The sequence below is a fragment of the Panthera pardus genome, unplaced genomic scaffold (assembly GCF_024362965.1).
Source record: "Panthera pardus isolate Hobbes unplaced genomic scaffold, ASM2436296v1 HiC_scaffold_10, whole genome shotgun sequence".
In the NCBI taxonomy this organism is placed as follows: domain Eukaryota; kingdom Metazoa; phylum Chordata; class Mammalia; order Carnivora; family Felidae; genus Panthera; species Panthera pardus.
The window spans coordinates 89,762,453-89,779,450 of NW_026526655.1; the positions used below are offsets into that span (position 1 = coordinate 89,762,453).

Sequence of the window (16,998 nt, forward strand, 5' to 3'; positions counted from 1 at the left end):
AAAGGGCTGATGCAGAGGCTGGGTCCCCCACCCACCAGACACTACTCTGTTCTCGAGATGAAAAGAAGTACAAGGAAAGGAAACAACAAATGATGCTTAAAGAAATCTTGAGTATTTCTGCTCATTTCAGAATAGTTATAGTGCCCATTAGAAGGAAATGAAGGAAACTTGTTAGCTTAAACTTTAACATCCAGAACCAAAAGAGTTTCTCAGTTAGCATTATATCAGTATAACTTAACATTTTTTTTTTTAGCCAGATGAAATGGTGTGTGGCTGGCAAAAAGAGAAATCAATAGCATTATTAAAGAATTCTAGTTACATGTAATTACAAAGTGATTTTGTAAGCTAATCTACTTATTATTAACCATTTTTTATATTTAGATGTTTTCATTAATTTACTTATTTTTGTATTTCTTTAAGAATTGACTGTTTTTAAATATTAAATGAAATGGCAACATGTATTGTGACTGAAAAAAATCATATAGTATAATTTCTTTTTCTCTGGTGTGCGTTCTTCCTAGATGTTTGTCACCACTACTGTGTGAATTCTGAATCCTGTACCATCAGGGATGATGGAAGTGTTGAATGTGTCTGTCCAACACGCTATGAAGGACCAAAATGTGAGATTGACAAATGTATAAGGTGCCATGGGGGGCACTGCATTATAAATAAAGACAGTGAAGATATATTTTGCAAGTAAGTGAACATCCAGCTTAATTATAAAAGCATTTGAACCCAAAAGGATGTAGCAGTTCAACAATAAACATGAAAAGAATGTAAATTATTTTTATCCTAAAATTCTTTTAGTGATCATTTCATCTTTGTTTGTTTGTTTGTTTGTTTTTGGTTGTAGATAAAATTCAGTTCATCCCAATTGACTGAACTTATTCAACGCCTATTTTGTGCAGCTGGGGAACATGAGAATTCATCATGTACTCATGTAATGATGTGGTCAGATTATTATATATATAGAATATTCCTAATAGTAAGCAAGAAATAGTGAGATGCAACATACCTTGAAAAATCTATATGCAGTATCCCTAAATTAGAAGAGCTGAGACTTTTGTTTCATTATTATCATTTATAGTAAGTGTTTACTTTTCTGTTGTTAGAAAATGTGCCTGTGGGGGAGGAACAAAAGACTTGTCTAATGGAAATACATTTTTTAATTTAGGTTTTTAATTTGACTTTAAACATTATAGTCCAAAATAAGTAGAAGTAATAATGTTCCCTAAGAGGCAACTATAATAAAAATTTCCAAGTTAGACTTTGGTTACATTGCCTTTTGCCCTTTGGCTTTAAGATCAAGAGAATGGAAAACAGAATTTAAAAAAAAAGAAGAAAAGAAAGAGAGAGAGGAAGGAAGGAAGGAAGAAGAAAGGAAAGAAAGAAAGAAAGAAAGAGAAAAAGAAAGGAGAAAGAAAGAAAGAAAGAAGAAAAGAAAGAAGGGAAGAAGGAAAGGAAGAAAGGAAGAGAGAAAGAGGGGCGCCTGGGTGACTCAGTCAGTTAAGCATCCATCCAACTTCAGCTCAGGTCATGATATCACGGTCGATGGGTTCGGGCACCGGATAGGGCTCTGTACTATCATAACAGCTCAGAGCCTGGAGCCTGCTTCAGATTCTGTGTCTCCTCTCTCTCTGCCCCTCCCTGGTTCGTTCTCTCTCTCTCTCTCTCTCTCTCTCTCAAGGAATAAACACTAAAAAAATTAAAAAAGAAAAGAAAAGAGATCATGGCAGCTAAAGGGCAATGCCATTCAGTTTCTATCGTGAAACAAGTTTATGCCACTGAGGTTAAAGATCAGTCCTTACTCTGAGCTTCTTTCAACAACCTCTTAAAAGAAGAGCCTTTAAAGCACTGGACTCTATCGCTTGCCTTGGTTAGGAGTATAATAAATGAGAATATGAGATGGAAAGCGTGCTGTAAAGTGTTCATGCTGTGGCTTCCACCGAGACAGCTCTGCGAGGGTGCCAGCCCTGAGTTATGTCGCTTTGCCAAACAAGGCCCAATAAAATTTTATTACAGACAGCGACAGTTTTTTTCTTTTTTATTTACTCTCATTTTAGAATTTACTCTAATGATTTGTGTTATAATTATGAATGACATTTACTCAAACCCTCAAATTGGGTCATTTGAAAGTACATTATTTTTTAAGTAAAGTAATTGAAAATATGACTAATTATAAATATGTGCCTTTGATAAGTATATAAAAGCAAATGCATTTTCATATAAACTACCAAAATCATGTTTGCTCACTAAGCTCATCAGCTCTTTGTGATGAAACTTTATCATGACAGAACTTTGTTTCCATTAGCGGGTGTACGTTTTTCTTAATGTCCAGCGCACTGCATCAGAAATGCACTCTAGGGGAGTCTGGGTGGCTCAGTTGGTTAAGCATCTGACTTCAGCTCAGGTCATGATCTCACAGCTTGTGAGTTTGAGCCCCATGTCAGGATCTGTGCTGACAGCTCAGAGGCCTGGAGCCTGCTTCAGATTCTCCCTCTCTCTCTCTCTCTCTCTGCCCCTTCCCTGCTCACTCTCTGTCTCTCAAAAATAAATAAAGACATTAAAAATATTTTTTTAAAAAAAGCACTCTAGGGTCTTGCTTACAACTCCATTCCATTCACACAGGAAATAATAGACTCTTATCTAAGACAGGATATGAGTTGCAATTTCCTTCCCACTTTACCTTGAAAAAGCTCAAGAAGAGATACACACACCATTTCCATTACAAGGGGGAGGTCCATGTGAAGAAAGAAGGGCAGACTCTTTAGGCTCTCAGTACAGCCTACTATACAGAGGAAATTGACTTCACCAAGCTAGAAACACCAGAGCCTCATATCCTGACTTGGCTGTGGAGATCCAACATTGTAGTTCTTGACTCATAAAAGATCCTTTTGGAAAAGTATGTGTCAGATGGATAAATAAGAGTTACTGACAACAAGCAGACAGTGGAAGTTTAAAACCAGGAGTATAATATTTGGTCATTATAGGCTGCATAACATCTAAGCATGATAATACAAACAAGATTCGGTAGTCTGAAACTTATTAGACAAGTTTGTTTTCATTTTTATGATACTTTTCTTCTTGGCATTAAATGAAGTTTACAGTGGTGCTAGAATTTCTGTCACACAGCTAAATAACTGATACCAAAACAAAGCCACAACTGAGTTAAAGTAAATCTTTTACATAAATAGGAAAATTGAAGCCTCCATGTATTCATGTGATTCCAAATAGTCAGGTGTGTTTCTAACACACAGTCTATGAGCTGTCAACTAGAATAGATACTCTGTCAAGGATAATAAGTATATTCTTTAAAAATGGAGCTAATTGTATATTTTTCTCTTATGTGGAAATCTAAGTAAATATTGATGAAGAAAGGATCATAATTTTGAATAGCCTAAATAATACCTTTGCAATGTCCATTGTTATGGGAATTTTTTCTCTGTACTGGACAACTGGTAATTAACTTTTGGAAAGTGATGTATCACAAACTGTGTGTGTGTGTGTGTGTGTGTGTGTGTGTGTGTGTGTCACACTTGCCTCTAAGAAATAAAATGATGAAAACCCATGTTAAAATATGAGCTGAACTCTGATGCATTATAATGATGAGTAATTTTTACTTTATATTTGAAATATATACAAATTTCTGTCTTCAATTTAGGATTCAAACAAAACCTTTAGAAAGAGAAAGGCAACATCTTTTATAACTCTTGTTAGAAGGAGTTTAAAAGCAATGAGTAGGATATTTTTATCTTTAAAAGCTGATATTTGGTGTATAGTTATCTTTTTTTCTCAGAAATTCTTTAATAGATAATGAGCTATTTTTTCACTTTGACATTGTCCTTTTGATAGAACAGAAACTATAACTTTCTGCTCTTTGATTTTCAATGAGGCTGAGATGGAGGGCAAGGAACATTCTCCCAGATCCATTAAACCTATCAGATACCAATACTGTTAAATGTATACTTGACTCAGTGTCCATATTTACATGCCTATAGATTATAAAGGCATTCTCTGTTAAGTCTTGTAAACTTTAAACTGCTTCCTCTCCATGTTTGGTTCTACATTCACATATTTCCATTTTATATCCAGTACATAGTTGACTCATTGCTTCTGTTCATCTTGAAAAGAAATGTGATTTTAAAATCTAGGCTCTTAAAAAAACATCTTTAAATTAAACACCTGGGAAAGTAATAAGCTGTGTGGTGTATTTCCTGCATCCTTATCACCTACATGCCATAAAATAAATATTCACAGAATAAATTAACCAGGACCACCAAGTAATCATTTCAGGCATCCAACCGATGGATAGATGGATACTCTTTGATGGGTGTAACACAATAGAAATCCATCGTGGAGACTGTCAAAGTGATCAGTGATATTGCAACCTGATTTATGTGTCATGCTTATGTCCAGATTTATTGTGACACCACTGATTGCTTCATAGCACCTAGTGCCAACATGGTCTTATAATCAGAATAGTGGCACGATCTGTTGTAATTCTGATTTGGGCCAAGGCTTGTATAAATCTATTACCCTACTTCTCATTCAAGAGACCTGATGATAATTTGGAATGACTGTGCACTTTTGTCTGTCCCCCCCAATAATTTTCAGTGTCCAATATAGTAGTATTTATTTAGATAAAAATATAACACAGCAAATAAGAAATTTCTGTATTTTTCCTATTTTAACTGAGCTTGGGTTTTTTTGTTTTTGTTTTCCATGTAGCATAAACCATGGTGTTTATTCTTATCTCAGACAGATAATGTGCTGTAAATTAGAATCCTTCCATAAGAAAACCTACCTCCTTACCCTATTGCCAAATTATGTATTGTTCCTATAACATTTCTATTTTTACAATGAACTACCCATGATCTTGTGTGTGTGTGTGTGTGTGTGTGTGTGTGTGTGTGTGTGTTAGAATAAAAACATTGACTTTAATTACAGTACATAATCGAAGAGAAAAGGCGACTACCGGATAATCTTATACTTTCTTACAAAATCTGGAATCTGAAACTCTTAACAGTGTTTTTGGACCAGATTTTCCAGTTTACAACAGATAGCTGAAGCATTTGCTTCCAGAATATTTGATCATGTGGTTTGTAATTCACACTGATGTCACCAAACCCTAGTTAAATGAAAAGGGAATAAGATACAAATGCTGATGTCTCCCTGCAGTGTAAGTGATAGACATTAGAGCCTATTTTTTTACACATATCTCTAACTATATTAAAATTTTATATTAAGCAAGTGGGTTGAAAATTTAAAAATTACCAAAAGAAAAAAAATTGTTATCATTTTGTTAAAAAAAAAATCTTTGCCTCCAGGAAGTCTGTCTTTCTGAAAACTTACTTTTAGCCAGGCACACTCCATTACTTCTCTATGATGAATATTCTTATCTGCAGAGAGTTTATGTCAGCTTTCGACAATAATGATGCCACTAACAATGAGGTTTCTTTTTTCCTTTGTTGCTGCAGCTGCACTAATGGAAAGATTGCCTCTAGCTGTCAGTTATGTGATGGCTACTGTTACAATGGTGGCACATGCCAGCTGGACCCTGAGACAAATGTACCTGTGTGTCTGTGAGTATTATATAACTTTGTGGGCTTGTTATAGTATGACTTTGTATGTACATGGAATCCTTCTTCTATTGTTCTCCTCTCTTGGAGTAATACATTTTAAATGAATGTTTCACGGACATCTCTGATCAAGTATTGTCCCTCATTGGCTCATGTGCTACAGAATCTCCTCCTTCATCAATTTGCTAGTGATTTCATAAGGAAGAGCTCATTCAGTTCTTAGCATCATACCCATTGAAGACATTCATAGATCTTTGAACTTGGAAATGCCAGGTAAAATTATTCTAATTTCATTGACCTTATTTAGATATGTGAAACCCAGACATAATCATATTTATGTATACTTGGTATTTACAGCTATCCTTTTAAAAAGAAACTGTGGTATTTTTTCAAATGTATAATGATGTTATTTGATGTTTATATCAGGTTTAGAGTGTTGTATTATGTAAACCTATTAAGCCCCTGTCTCCTTTGGAGTACATTAACTTGAATCTGGGTTTCTGAACATTTAGAAAGTATTGGGAGATTCTCTGCTCATGAGAAAAATCTAGAATTTAATATTTTCCCTCTTAAATACCTGACAGTCCAGAATGGACAACTTGAAATAAAACCATTTCACTTATGTGGTTTCTATTTTGAGTTTTCTTTGATCACTGCTTGACTAGAAGGATAATGCCCACATATGATCCATATCCACGATCTGTCCCCACCTTGTCAGAGTAGCATGTGATGAGTGTGAATGAGAGAGAAATGGACTTACTTGACAAAGTTTGATTCATATGTTACTATCTCTGTATGAAATGAACTTGAAACATATTTAGAAAAAAAGTCAGCCGCTTTATTTAGCTGTATTTTACTGAAATTCTGCAGATGCTCTGTGGGGTTTAAAAGTCAGCGCTGTGACCAGAAAGAGAACCCTTGTGATCACTACTGTCAGAATGAGGGGATTTGCACTTTAACTGCGTTTAATGAGCCGAGATGCAAGTAGGTTTAACCTTCCACTTACCACTGCGCTTCGTGTGACATCATTTCAGGCCACAGTTCATTGGTTTAAATCATGAACATCCACATGCATTTCACAGTGTATACTTAATCTCGGGGCTCATCTGTGTCACACACACACTTAACCTTTGCTTCGCTCACCAACAAGTGTATGCACCACAGTCAGCTAGAGTGTCTAGAAATATAATGGAGGGAATGAGAAAGCTCATGGAACTGTCTAATGAAAACACATTTGCTAGAATAGTGGCTTTTAATTAGAGAAGTGCAGAAGCAGGTGTTCTTAGACTCTATTGCTATAGTCTATACTATATTTGGAATGGTGGCTTTTGTTTAGTAACTGACTTTTAATTTCAAGTACTGATGAACCAATACATTATTTTGTTTCCCAAAATTTTACTGAGAACAATTACACTTACAGAAGAAATAGGTATGTGGTAAAAATTTTGTTTCCTCATAGTTTAAATCTTTTTTTTTTTTTCCTGACTCAATTTGTCAATAAAAAAATAAACTCATTTCCTCCGAGAAATTTCAGAGACCACCTTTGGGGTCAATGTTCATCACAATGGAAGTTATTTTTGCATTTTTCACTTGAGCTTTAAAGATAGATCATATCCGTGATCGCCTTTAATACTCAATGTCATAAACAGAGGCTGTGATTGGTATCTAATAGCTCCATGGTGGTGTCAAAGTGTACTTAGAAATGGTCTTTAAGCACAAGTGTATTGACACTCAGTTATTTCATTATCAGAACTCTATAGTTGTGTTCACAAAGATCTATTTTGTTATTCAAGAAAATGTTATTCTTTAGATTATAGTCCAAAAATATGGGAAATGACTGAAGTAATCACATAGGGAAAAATGGTATTCTTTCTTTTTTCCTGAAGATATTTGAATATGTTAAACTAATATCCCTATGTAAACTACATCCAAAAATATCTCTTTAAATTTTAGTCTACAAAATGCGTATAGACGGATCTGTTGAGGCATTGACGGACTCCTCAGCTCATACTCAGGTTTGTACCTTGTGCACATGAAGACAAGAGGAGACTCTTGTTCAGTTCTGCCTCTACCTGGATCCATCCTAAATTTCTTCAGTCATTCAGCAAATATTAATAGACCCCGAAAGTATGCTAAATCCTAGACAAGTGAAGATGAATGAAATTTAGCCCCCATCATTAAGGAGCTCATTAATTATTGGGGTTAAAATATCATAAACAGCTAATTAACCTTTAATAATGTAGGTGTGGCCACAGGAAAAAGAGAGGGCAATGGACTCTTAGCAGGGCAAGTGATTTGTTCACAATGAGAAATGAAAGCTTTACAGAAAAAGGCAATCTTTTGTGGTTCTTGTAGTTCATGAAATTCAGTAAGGTTGGGAATAGCATTCTGAAAAGAAAGAATAACATAAGTAAAGACATGGTTGTGAGACTTAATGGCCTATTTGGGGAGCTGTGAGTGGTTGAACATAGCTAGAATGAAGGGTGACTGTAGTTGGGAAGGAGAGGGGATTGAGGACACAAAACTGGAAAGATGAGTTGGGATCCTATTTATGTCAAAGTTAGGGGATTACATAGGATCCCAAAAGGAATGAGTAGCCAAAGAGATTTGAGGCAGAGGCTTGAGCTAAAGGAATTGGCTTTTGAAGGTGATGCTCATTGGCATGTGGGGGAGAGCACTGGAGATCAGCTGCAGAGACCCCATAGAAGATTTGGAAATCCTTGAGGAGAAAAGTGATGAGAGTTTCAACCTGGACAGTGCAACTGGAAGGAAGAAGAGCAAGGTCAGGAGATTCATGGATATTTCAGAATTAATAAGTCCAGAGTGAGCCTTGACCAAGCATTGATCTAGGTACTCATGTTACTTCATTTCTAGGATACCGGTAATGCCTGTTCTGGGGCCGAGTCTTCATTTGTCTTGTCTCTCTTGCACTATGTCCAGGAAAAGTACAAATAACATTTCAGACTCACCCTCCTTCCTCCCTACAAATGGGCCTAGAACATGCCTGCCCTGAGAATGCTCCAGTGTCCCTAGAATCAATATCACTCATGGGCACAGCAGCTCACAATAATGTTCTGTTCCATTTTTTACTCTTACCAAGTTTCATCAGAGGCACCTGACCTGTTAAGGTCTATAAGACTTATTCACCTATAAGACTATTTCATAAACACAACAAGGAAAAAAATACATTAATGGAAAGGTTTATAAGAAAAATATTTTACTTTTGTGTATCTTTGTCTACATTTGGTTTTATGGAAATTCTGTCTGTGCTTTGGTTTTTTACTATCTAAGATTTATTCTGATGGTAGCAGTAATGCTTACTGAATCTCTCAAAAAAACTTAAGGTATAAAAGAAGCAAAATATAGGTAATGATATTCTGCTATCATCCATTCATTAATTCTTCACCAAATGTTTATTGATAACCTGTGATGAATGAGACCCTGTGTAAATTTGGAAGGATAATTAATAACAGCTAACCAACTTAGCAAATATTTTCTGCCAAGCACTGTGTTAAGCGCTTTATATATTTTATGTGAAGCTAGAATATTATGCTATTGTTATTATTGTGATTATCATTATTATCATCATCATGTAATTACTATCCCCATTTCACAGATGGTAACACTGATGTTACATGCTAGGAACCAGTGGATACCTGAAACTCAAACCATACTTTGATTCTAAAATTCATACCTTGGTTATAACTCTTATGCTGTACTGCTTTATGTTGTAGTAACTTCAACATGGTTTTTACCTTTGAAGAGCTTAAACTTTATTTTGGTAGATGAATGGGTTTACAAAACTTAAAATCCTATTTGACAATTGTAATAATTAAATAGATGATGGAGATTAAGGAGGGTACTTGTGATGAGCACTGAGTGTTTACGTAAGTGACGAATTACTAACTTCTACTGAAGCAAATATTATACTACATGTTAACTGGAATGTCAATAAAAATTTGAAACAAAAAAGAAAAAAAAAGAAATATGACTAAAGTGTTGTGGGAAAACATTTCAATAGAGATCATTTCATGATTACTTGTAGAAGAGAGAAAAGCTTTATAGATGAAGTGATATTTTCACAGTATTATGGGGAAAAATTGTGTAATAGTTTTACAGATAGGAAATGGCTGAAAAGCTTCCTTAAAGAGGAAAAGTTCTGAAAGTAAGGCAATGTTTGTTGAGAACAGAGCACATCCTACACAGCAAATTGGGAAGAGAGAAGACTAGAGAGATATGTTGTGGCCAATTGGCGAGGTACATTTTATGCCATGACACAAGAGTGGGTTTACAAAATGAAGAATAGAGGATTAAGGATGGATTCTAGGAAATATCACTGTTTGATACTGTGTTATAGAGGAATCAACAAAAGTAAATGAGAAGAAATGGAAATTGGAGGGAACTCGTCAAAGAGTAGAATCCTCCAAGTCAAAGGAGTAGAGAGTGTCAAAGAATATCAACTCAAAAAAAGGAAGGAAGGAAGGAAGGAAGGAAGGAAGGAAGGAAGGAAGAATATATGTCAACTCCAGAAAGTTTAAGGAGGATGAGAATTTTAAATGGCTTATTGGATTTTGCCATTGGATGGGCATTAAGGGAGATGTTTTGAAATCTCTATATGACAGGAGAATATTAAGCCCTCTGGATATCTTTCTAGTAGTCGATTCTTCTTATAAGGGGAGCTTTTTGGAAACACAGATTTCAGCCTCAGATTTCAATTGGAAGTGGTCATGTACCTTTAATGAAAAGCTAGTATGTACTATTTCATCTAAAAGCCTTACAGGAAACAAAAATTGCTTTAAGAGATAAGATATAGTGCTTGCTTTAGTTTGGTTGGTAGTACATTTTTCTTTTTTTCGTAGAGTGGAAAACTATTTGAATGTGCAGAATTTACACACATTTGGAAAGTCTATATGAAGTATTCAGATCTATGAAGGTGACAGGTTTTTTTTTCCACATAGAAATTTTATTACTGTATCCTTCAATTTAAGGAATAGATTTGTTTTTTGAAAGCCTTCACTTTTGTCTCTTGATGGCCATTTTCACTTATTACTATGTGTGGAGGAAAAAGAAAACTCCACAGAAAAGCCTACACAAAAATAAGATCTAGGATATTTTTATGCATATTTGGAGAGAGTATTGATATTTTTTAAAGTAAGTATATCGCATAATGTTAAAAACCAAATTTAAAAAATCTAATGTGTGCTATTTTGACAATACTATATAAATTTTGTTGTGAGGATTAGAAATTATCAATAATGTGAAAAAGTGTTCAATTCAGTATCAAGTTAACTATGTCCTTCTACCTCTAAGATATCTTGCTAGGGTCAGACTTTTATTTGTATTGGGTTTAACTTTCTTTACAACATAGACTTACTTCCACAGCATTATCTTCCAGCAGTATTTACAGTACATTTCATCTTCCAATAAAATCATGTTTATAGCTACTCTACTTCTCCTACCGCTACTCCTATACTTATATAGACGCAAGCATACATACAGCCTTGCCCCATAACCACAGGACCATTCCTCTCTTACGTGTCTTCACTCAGTTCATTGAACTGAAATGCTTCTCCTTTTTTTCTGCTTACCTCTTATTATCCCACTAGTCTCAACTCAGATATCATCTGTTTGTGCATATGGTAGTGAATAATAAATCTTAATTGATTCGGCTTAACTGAATTTCTCAAAAGGGAAGAATCAAAATTTAGTGAGGAAAAAAGTATTTTATAACATGTAGTATATATTTATATATTAAATATTATATATGTTTATATATAATTATATCATTAGTTGGAAGCAGAACCAAAAGGTGTGTGTGTGTATGTGTCAAAGAGTAGAATAAAAGTCATATACATATATTTTATATATATTTTGAAATATTTTTATGTATTCTAGAGAGAGAGAAGAGAAAGAAAAGAGGGAGAGAGAACCAGGAAATTCACTGGTGTAATATAATTCAATCGAAATCCAAAGGTCTGAGAAACAAGGTAGCTGATGATATAAGTCCGAGTCCAACATATCTCTCTAGTCTTCTCTCTTCCCAATTTGCCATGTATGATGTGTTCTGTTCTCAACAAACAACGCCTTACTTTCAGACCTTTTCCTCTTTCAAGGAAGGTTTTTAGCTGTTTCCTATCTGAAACCAGGTGTTGATGTCTGAGGGCAGGAAAAAAATGGATGTCTCAGCTCAAGCAGGGATAGTGTATTTGCCTTTCCTGTGCCATTTTGTTCTATTCAGACATTCAGCAGATTGTATGATGCCCACCCTCATGGTTAAGGGAGATCTTAATTTACCAATTAAAATGCTAATCTCTTCCTGGGACACCTTCACAGACACACCCAGAAATAATGTTTTACCAGCTGAGCATCTCTTAGCCCCGTCAAGTTGTCACATAAAATTGTAAATTTTGCTCTTTGTTACTGTTATGAGCTGGACTGTGTCCCTTCCAAATTTAGGTGTTGAAGCTCTAAGCCTCAGTACCTCACAATGAGACTGTATTTGGAGAAAGGGGCTTTAAAGATGTGGTTAAATTAAAACAGGGTCCTTGGGGTGGCCCTAATCCAGTATGACTTGTGTCCCTGTAGGAAGAGATTAGGACATAGAGATACACACATGCACAGAGAGATGGATTCTATATGGCTGGTGTCTTTATAAGCAGAGGATATTAGGATACAGGCACACAGAGGAGGAAATCATGTGAAGACAGGAAGAAAATGGCCTCTACAAGCTAAGGAGAGAGGCATTAGAAGAAACCAAACATGCCAACACCTTGATCTCAGACTTCTAGCTTTCAGAGCTAGGCTCCACAGCAGACCCATCCCACTGAAGACTAGGAAGATATTGAAATGTACTAAAAAACTTCTCCTGGGTATAAATAACCAGTGTTTAAGGACTCAAGAAAAATATAAGACAATGAAGAAGTCAGGAATTACTCCCTTTAGAACTCTTCTTCCTGGGGTGCCTGGGTGGCTGAGGCAGTGAAGTTTCCAACTTCAGCTCAGGTCATGATCTCACAGTTCATAGGTTCGAGTCCCGTGTCAGGCTCTGTGCTGACAGCTGAGAGCCTAGAGCCTGCTTTGGATTCTGTCTTTCTCTCTCTTTCTCTCTCTCTCTCTCTCACTCTCTCTCTCTCTCTGCCCCTCCCCCACTTATGCTCTGTCTCTGTCTCTCAAAGATAAATATTAAAAATTATAAAATAATAAAAAATAACTCTTCTGTTGTCTGGATTTTGAATGCATATTCAAATCCTTATTCTGCTCACATGGGTCTTCTGTATTGATGGTACATTTGTTGGCTGGTACCATCACTATCAAAGTGAGACAGACAGTAAGGAAGTTCTGTTGATTCTACAAGATAAAGTGGAAAGAAAATGGGTTTTAGAGTCATGCTTACCTGGATTCATATAGTCCTTCCTCCAGTTACTTTTGGTGTGGCCTAGTGGCCAGTCTAAACCATAGATTTTTTTCTTCTTTAGGAAGATAAATCTAGCATGTATATATAAAAACCATCATAGGAAAGAGATATTTTCTGAGCACACTTATTCTGAAAATGTGTGTTTAGAGCCACCTGACCTTTGTTTCTGCTTGGGTGTGACCATGACTACAGATCCAGACTTACTGTTAGCTATTATTTTTAAATCTTGGTGATCTAACACTGTGTACATGGTTTTATTTTAGGTAACTTGCTTAAGTATTCTTGGATATCCCAAACTCTAGTTCCTGTCTTTGGCAGGTGGCTCTTGGCTGAAATCTCAACATTGTAGTTAGAATAGCAAAGATTTGAAAATTCTATATTTGTTTTTTGTACACATTACATTTTTTATCCAACTTTTCTTCATACTATGATTTTTTCTGAGAAATCATTCAAGGTTTTCTGTACTCCAAAAGATATCTTGTCAACTTTGTCCATTTGGACAGACTTCGGTATTTGAAAATGATGTAAAGAATACCTTCTCAGAGTAGAATAAAAGAACTCCTCAATGTCAATATTAAATACATTTTCATTGTGTTATTATTTCTATTAGACCATAAATTTTAATTTTAGAAATAAAAGTTAGCAATACTTTTTCAGAATGTCCATATTTCCTAGTAACAACCATTATTGTACTTTATTTCTGTTCATTCAGTTTCTTGATGCAAATATATACTTGAAAATGATCATATACTAAAATAAGATCACATGATAGACACTCTTTTATATTTATTTATTTTTCAATACATTCAGCACATCATTCCATATCAATGTATATAATTAGATGCTTTTATTCTTAGTGGTTGCCCAGCGTTCCACTGTGTTGTTCCCTACTTTATTTAATCAACCATATATCATTCAATTATTAGATGTGTGATTTAGTTTTTTTGCTTTATCCTTTTGTTAACTATTTTTTCCAAGGATAAAAAAAAACATGCTTTCTCATTAGTTTTCTCTGATTAACACACAGAAGTGGAAATACTGGGTCCAAAAGTACAGACTTTATGAATGAAACTAGGTATGATTTTGAGCAAGTGACATTGTGTCTTTGTGTCACATTTTTCTTGTTTGTAAAGTGATATGTTTGCACTAATTGTTCACTTATACTAGGTCTATAAGGTACAATATATTTAAATCTGGTCCTATTTGAATTTTTGTTTACAAACTGGTTTAAAATTGGATTAGTCACAACCACAGATACAAATTCTCCCTAAATCTCTAAAATATCTATGAAGATATTGAGAAGACAAAATTACACATTAGCAGCAAAATTAAGAATAGAAAATCTGTTAATACTATGCAGTAACTGAGGAGCTGATCATAAAATTTTTGGTTCACAATTAAATATTTGTGTTCAGTTTTTCTCTATGGTTTTACAGTTTATTTTCTGATACTTTAAAATAATATACCAGGATAGAGCTAAGTAGATGAGTAGCCTAGTAAGGCCTAAGTGCAAAAGAGATAATAGTTCTTTCCACATATTTCTTATTATAACCCCTAGTCTAGTATATCCGAAGTCTGTAAGAACCAGAATCTCAGGTGTCTGTCCCTTGATTGGCTCATATTTTTCCCTTTTAGACAACAAAAATACTGCTAATCTTCGTATCCATTTATCAACAAATATTTACTGAGTACCTCCTATATACCAACAATATCCTAGGCACCAAAGGATTTTTCAGTGAACAAAACACACAAAAAAATGGTTACCTATTATTGGTTGAATTTGGGTAATGTTTACTTTTTAAAAATAGTTTTCTATGTAATTCATATTCTTTTTCAAAAACAAAAGAAAAAATCCAGTTTTTAAGTTATTTGTATCATCTGAAAAGGGAGAACAGAAAGGATCTAACTGATAGTGCATTGCTTCTGAAATCATATCAATTCAGGCACTGTTTTGAAAATGGCAGTATGGCAAAACTCCAAGACATTTCTTATAATATATGTTATTGCTTCTTGCCCATAGCAAGAACAGTTCTCCATTTGGTCAAAAACAAGATAGCAATGTTAGTTTTTATGTTTTACTTCTTCATTTCAAACAAAAGCTACAAATAACATACTGTGAGCATTTTCCCCTAATCCATTACTTTTTCCTTTTTCTTTTTTTTCTTTTTGGTTTAGTTAGATTTATATGGGCATCTGTTTTTTCATCTTTCTTAGGAAAAATGGTTTTCCACGAAATTATCTCCTTTCCTTGATCACTCATGTGAGTGTGTGTGTGTGTGTGTGTGTGTGTGTGTGTGTGTGTTTACATTTTTCATGCTCCTCTATGATATTCCATATCTTATGGCTAGAATTGACCTCTCATCTGTGTGTGGCCTTTGGACATGGAACATATTTCTATGAAATTGGCCTGGGAATGCTGCCTGTTGTACACTCCATGGCCTCTTTAAATTTATGTGTCTGTTTCTCTCTGGCAGATTGTAAATTCCTTCAAGTAAGAAGTTGTATCTGATTTATCTGTTTTGCCCCAATAGCTAACACATGTTCTGCATGTAGTATGTTCTTAACTAATGCTGCTAAAAAATAATGTCTTGGTGCCTATATTGTATTGTGAGCTCTGACAGCCTGTGATATGATCATCTTTCTATCATCATTGTAATACCACATCTTACTTTGTTATTAAATTTTCAAAAACTGCAAGAGTTAGAAAAAGATAGAAGAGTGATTTTATCATGATTTTTTATTCTCTTTTTCGTCTTTATGATACCATCTAAAGCTGCCCCAGGGTGTTTCCTAAGGGCTCTGGAACCCAGGTTAAATAGCTTTCTATAGAGAACTGAACAGGCTTAAATTCACCATCTTAACTTATTAGAAGAACACAATTTTATTCATTTTTGTTCTCTCTCCTCTTTGCCCTTTGTTTGCTCACTGATTTTGCTCTGGGAATCTCTATCAAAAATGGAGAGAGAAGAGGAAAGTAAGATATAGCCCCTGCCCTCGAGGGCCCCTGAGTCTATTTGAGGACAGAGATGATGCAAGAAGGAATATGGCAGGGGCTCTGGAGATTTGAGTGGTGTAAATAAATGATGCTTATAAAGGAGTATTGGACAGTAATAGTAGACAATGAAATAATTGTGAGGACCATGGAATGCTTAGCTGGAAATTTGAGAGTCATCAGTAGGGGAACACTGATAACATTTGAAATAGGAAGTATCACAGTCATAGGAATGTTTTAGAAAGGTCTTGGTGACATGGTGCTCCTCAGGAACAAGAAGCCATGAGTTTGAAAAAAACAGATTTTTAAAATGAATCCCAACTTGCAATGTAAAGGACAAAGGTACTTTTCCATTAAAAAAAAATGGTCTTTTTTAATTTTATTTTTTATTTGAGAGAGAGAGAAAGCAAGGGAGAGGGGGAGAGGGGGAGAGGGGGAGAGAGGGAGAGGGGGAGAGAGGGAGAGGGAGAGGGAGGGAGAGGGAGAGAGAGAGAGAGGGAGAGGGAGAGAGAGAATATGAACCAGGCTTCACTCTCAGCGTGGAGCCCAATGCAGGGCTTGATCCCATGACCCTGGGATCATGACCTAAGCCACAATTAAGTGTCAGAAACTCAACCCACTGAGCCACCAAGCCACCCCTAAAAAATGGCTTTTAAAAGTTGTTTGTGGTAAATAAGGCATACAAGGGCCAAGTATAGAGGACATTGTACGTCGGGATTGCAGTTTGTTTTGCTTATTTATAGTTTTTTCTACTCTGGCTCCTTTGTCATCTTACTATGGAAATGCTAATAGCATGTACTTCCTAAGACTTCCTAAGAAATATAATATATATACAGAACACAGAGTATTGTTCTTCAATGTAGTAAACATTAAAAAAAAAAAAAAACTTAAAAAGTAAAATCTTAAAGCTGCTGCAATACACCAGACATAAATGATCACAATCAGAAATAATTTGGGCTTCTAGGATTCTGAAGATGAAAAATAAAGTGCAGGATGTTTTTAAAGTGCTTATT

At 35.1% G+C, this 16,998-nt stretch overlaps 1 protein-coding gene across 3 annotated transcripts in view; it reads left to right on the forward strand.

Annotated features, from left to right (window-relative positions):
• LRP1B (LDL receptor related protein 1B) overlaps positions 1-16,998 on the forward strand; it is a 1,871,086-nt gene that overhangs the window by 1,827,134 nt on the left and 26,954 nt on the right. For 2 of the 3 annotated variants that reach the window (XM_053909154.1, XM_053909157.1), the window contains exons 85-87: positions 522-696; positions 5,478-5,582; positions 6,450-6,563. In XM_053909154.1, coding sequence (XP_053765129.1) covers positions 522-696; positions 5,478-5,582; positions 6,450-6,563 — 394 coding nt within the window. The remainder of the gene's footprint in view (positions 1-521; positions 697-5,477; positions 5,583-6,449; positions 6,564-16,998) is intronic. The other variant, XM_053909158.1, reaches the window with a different exon arrangement.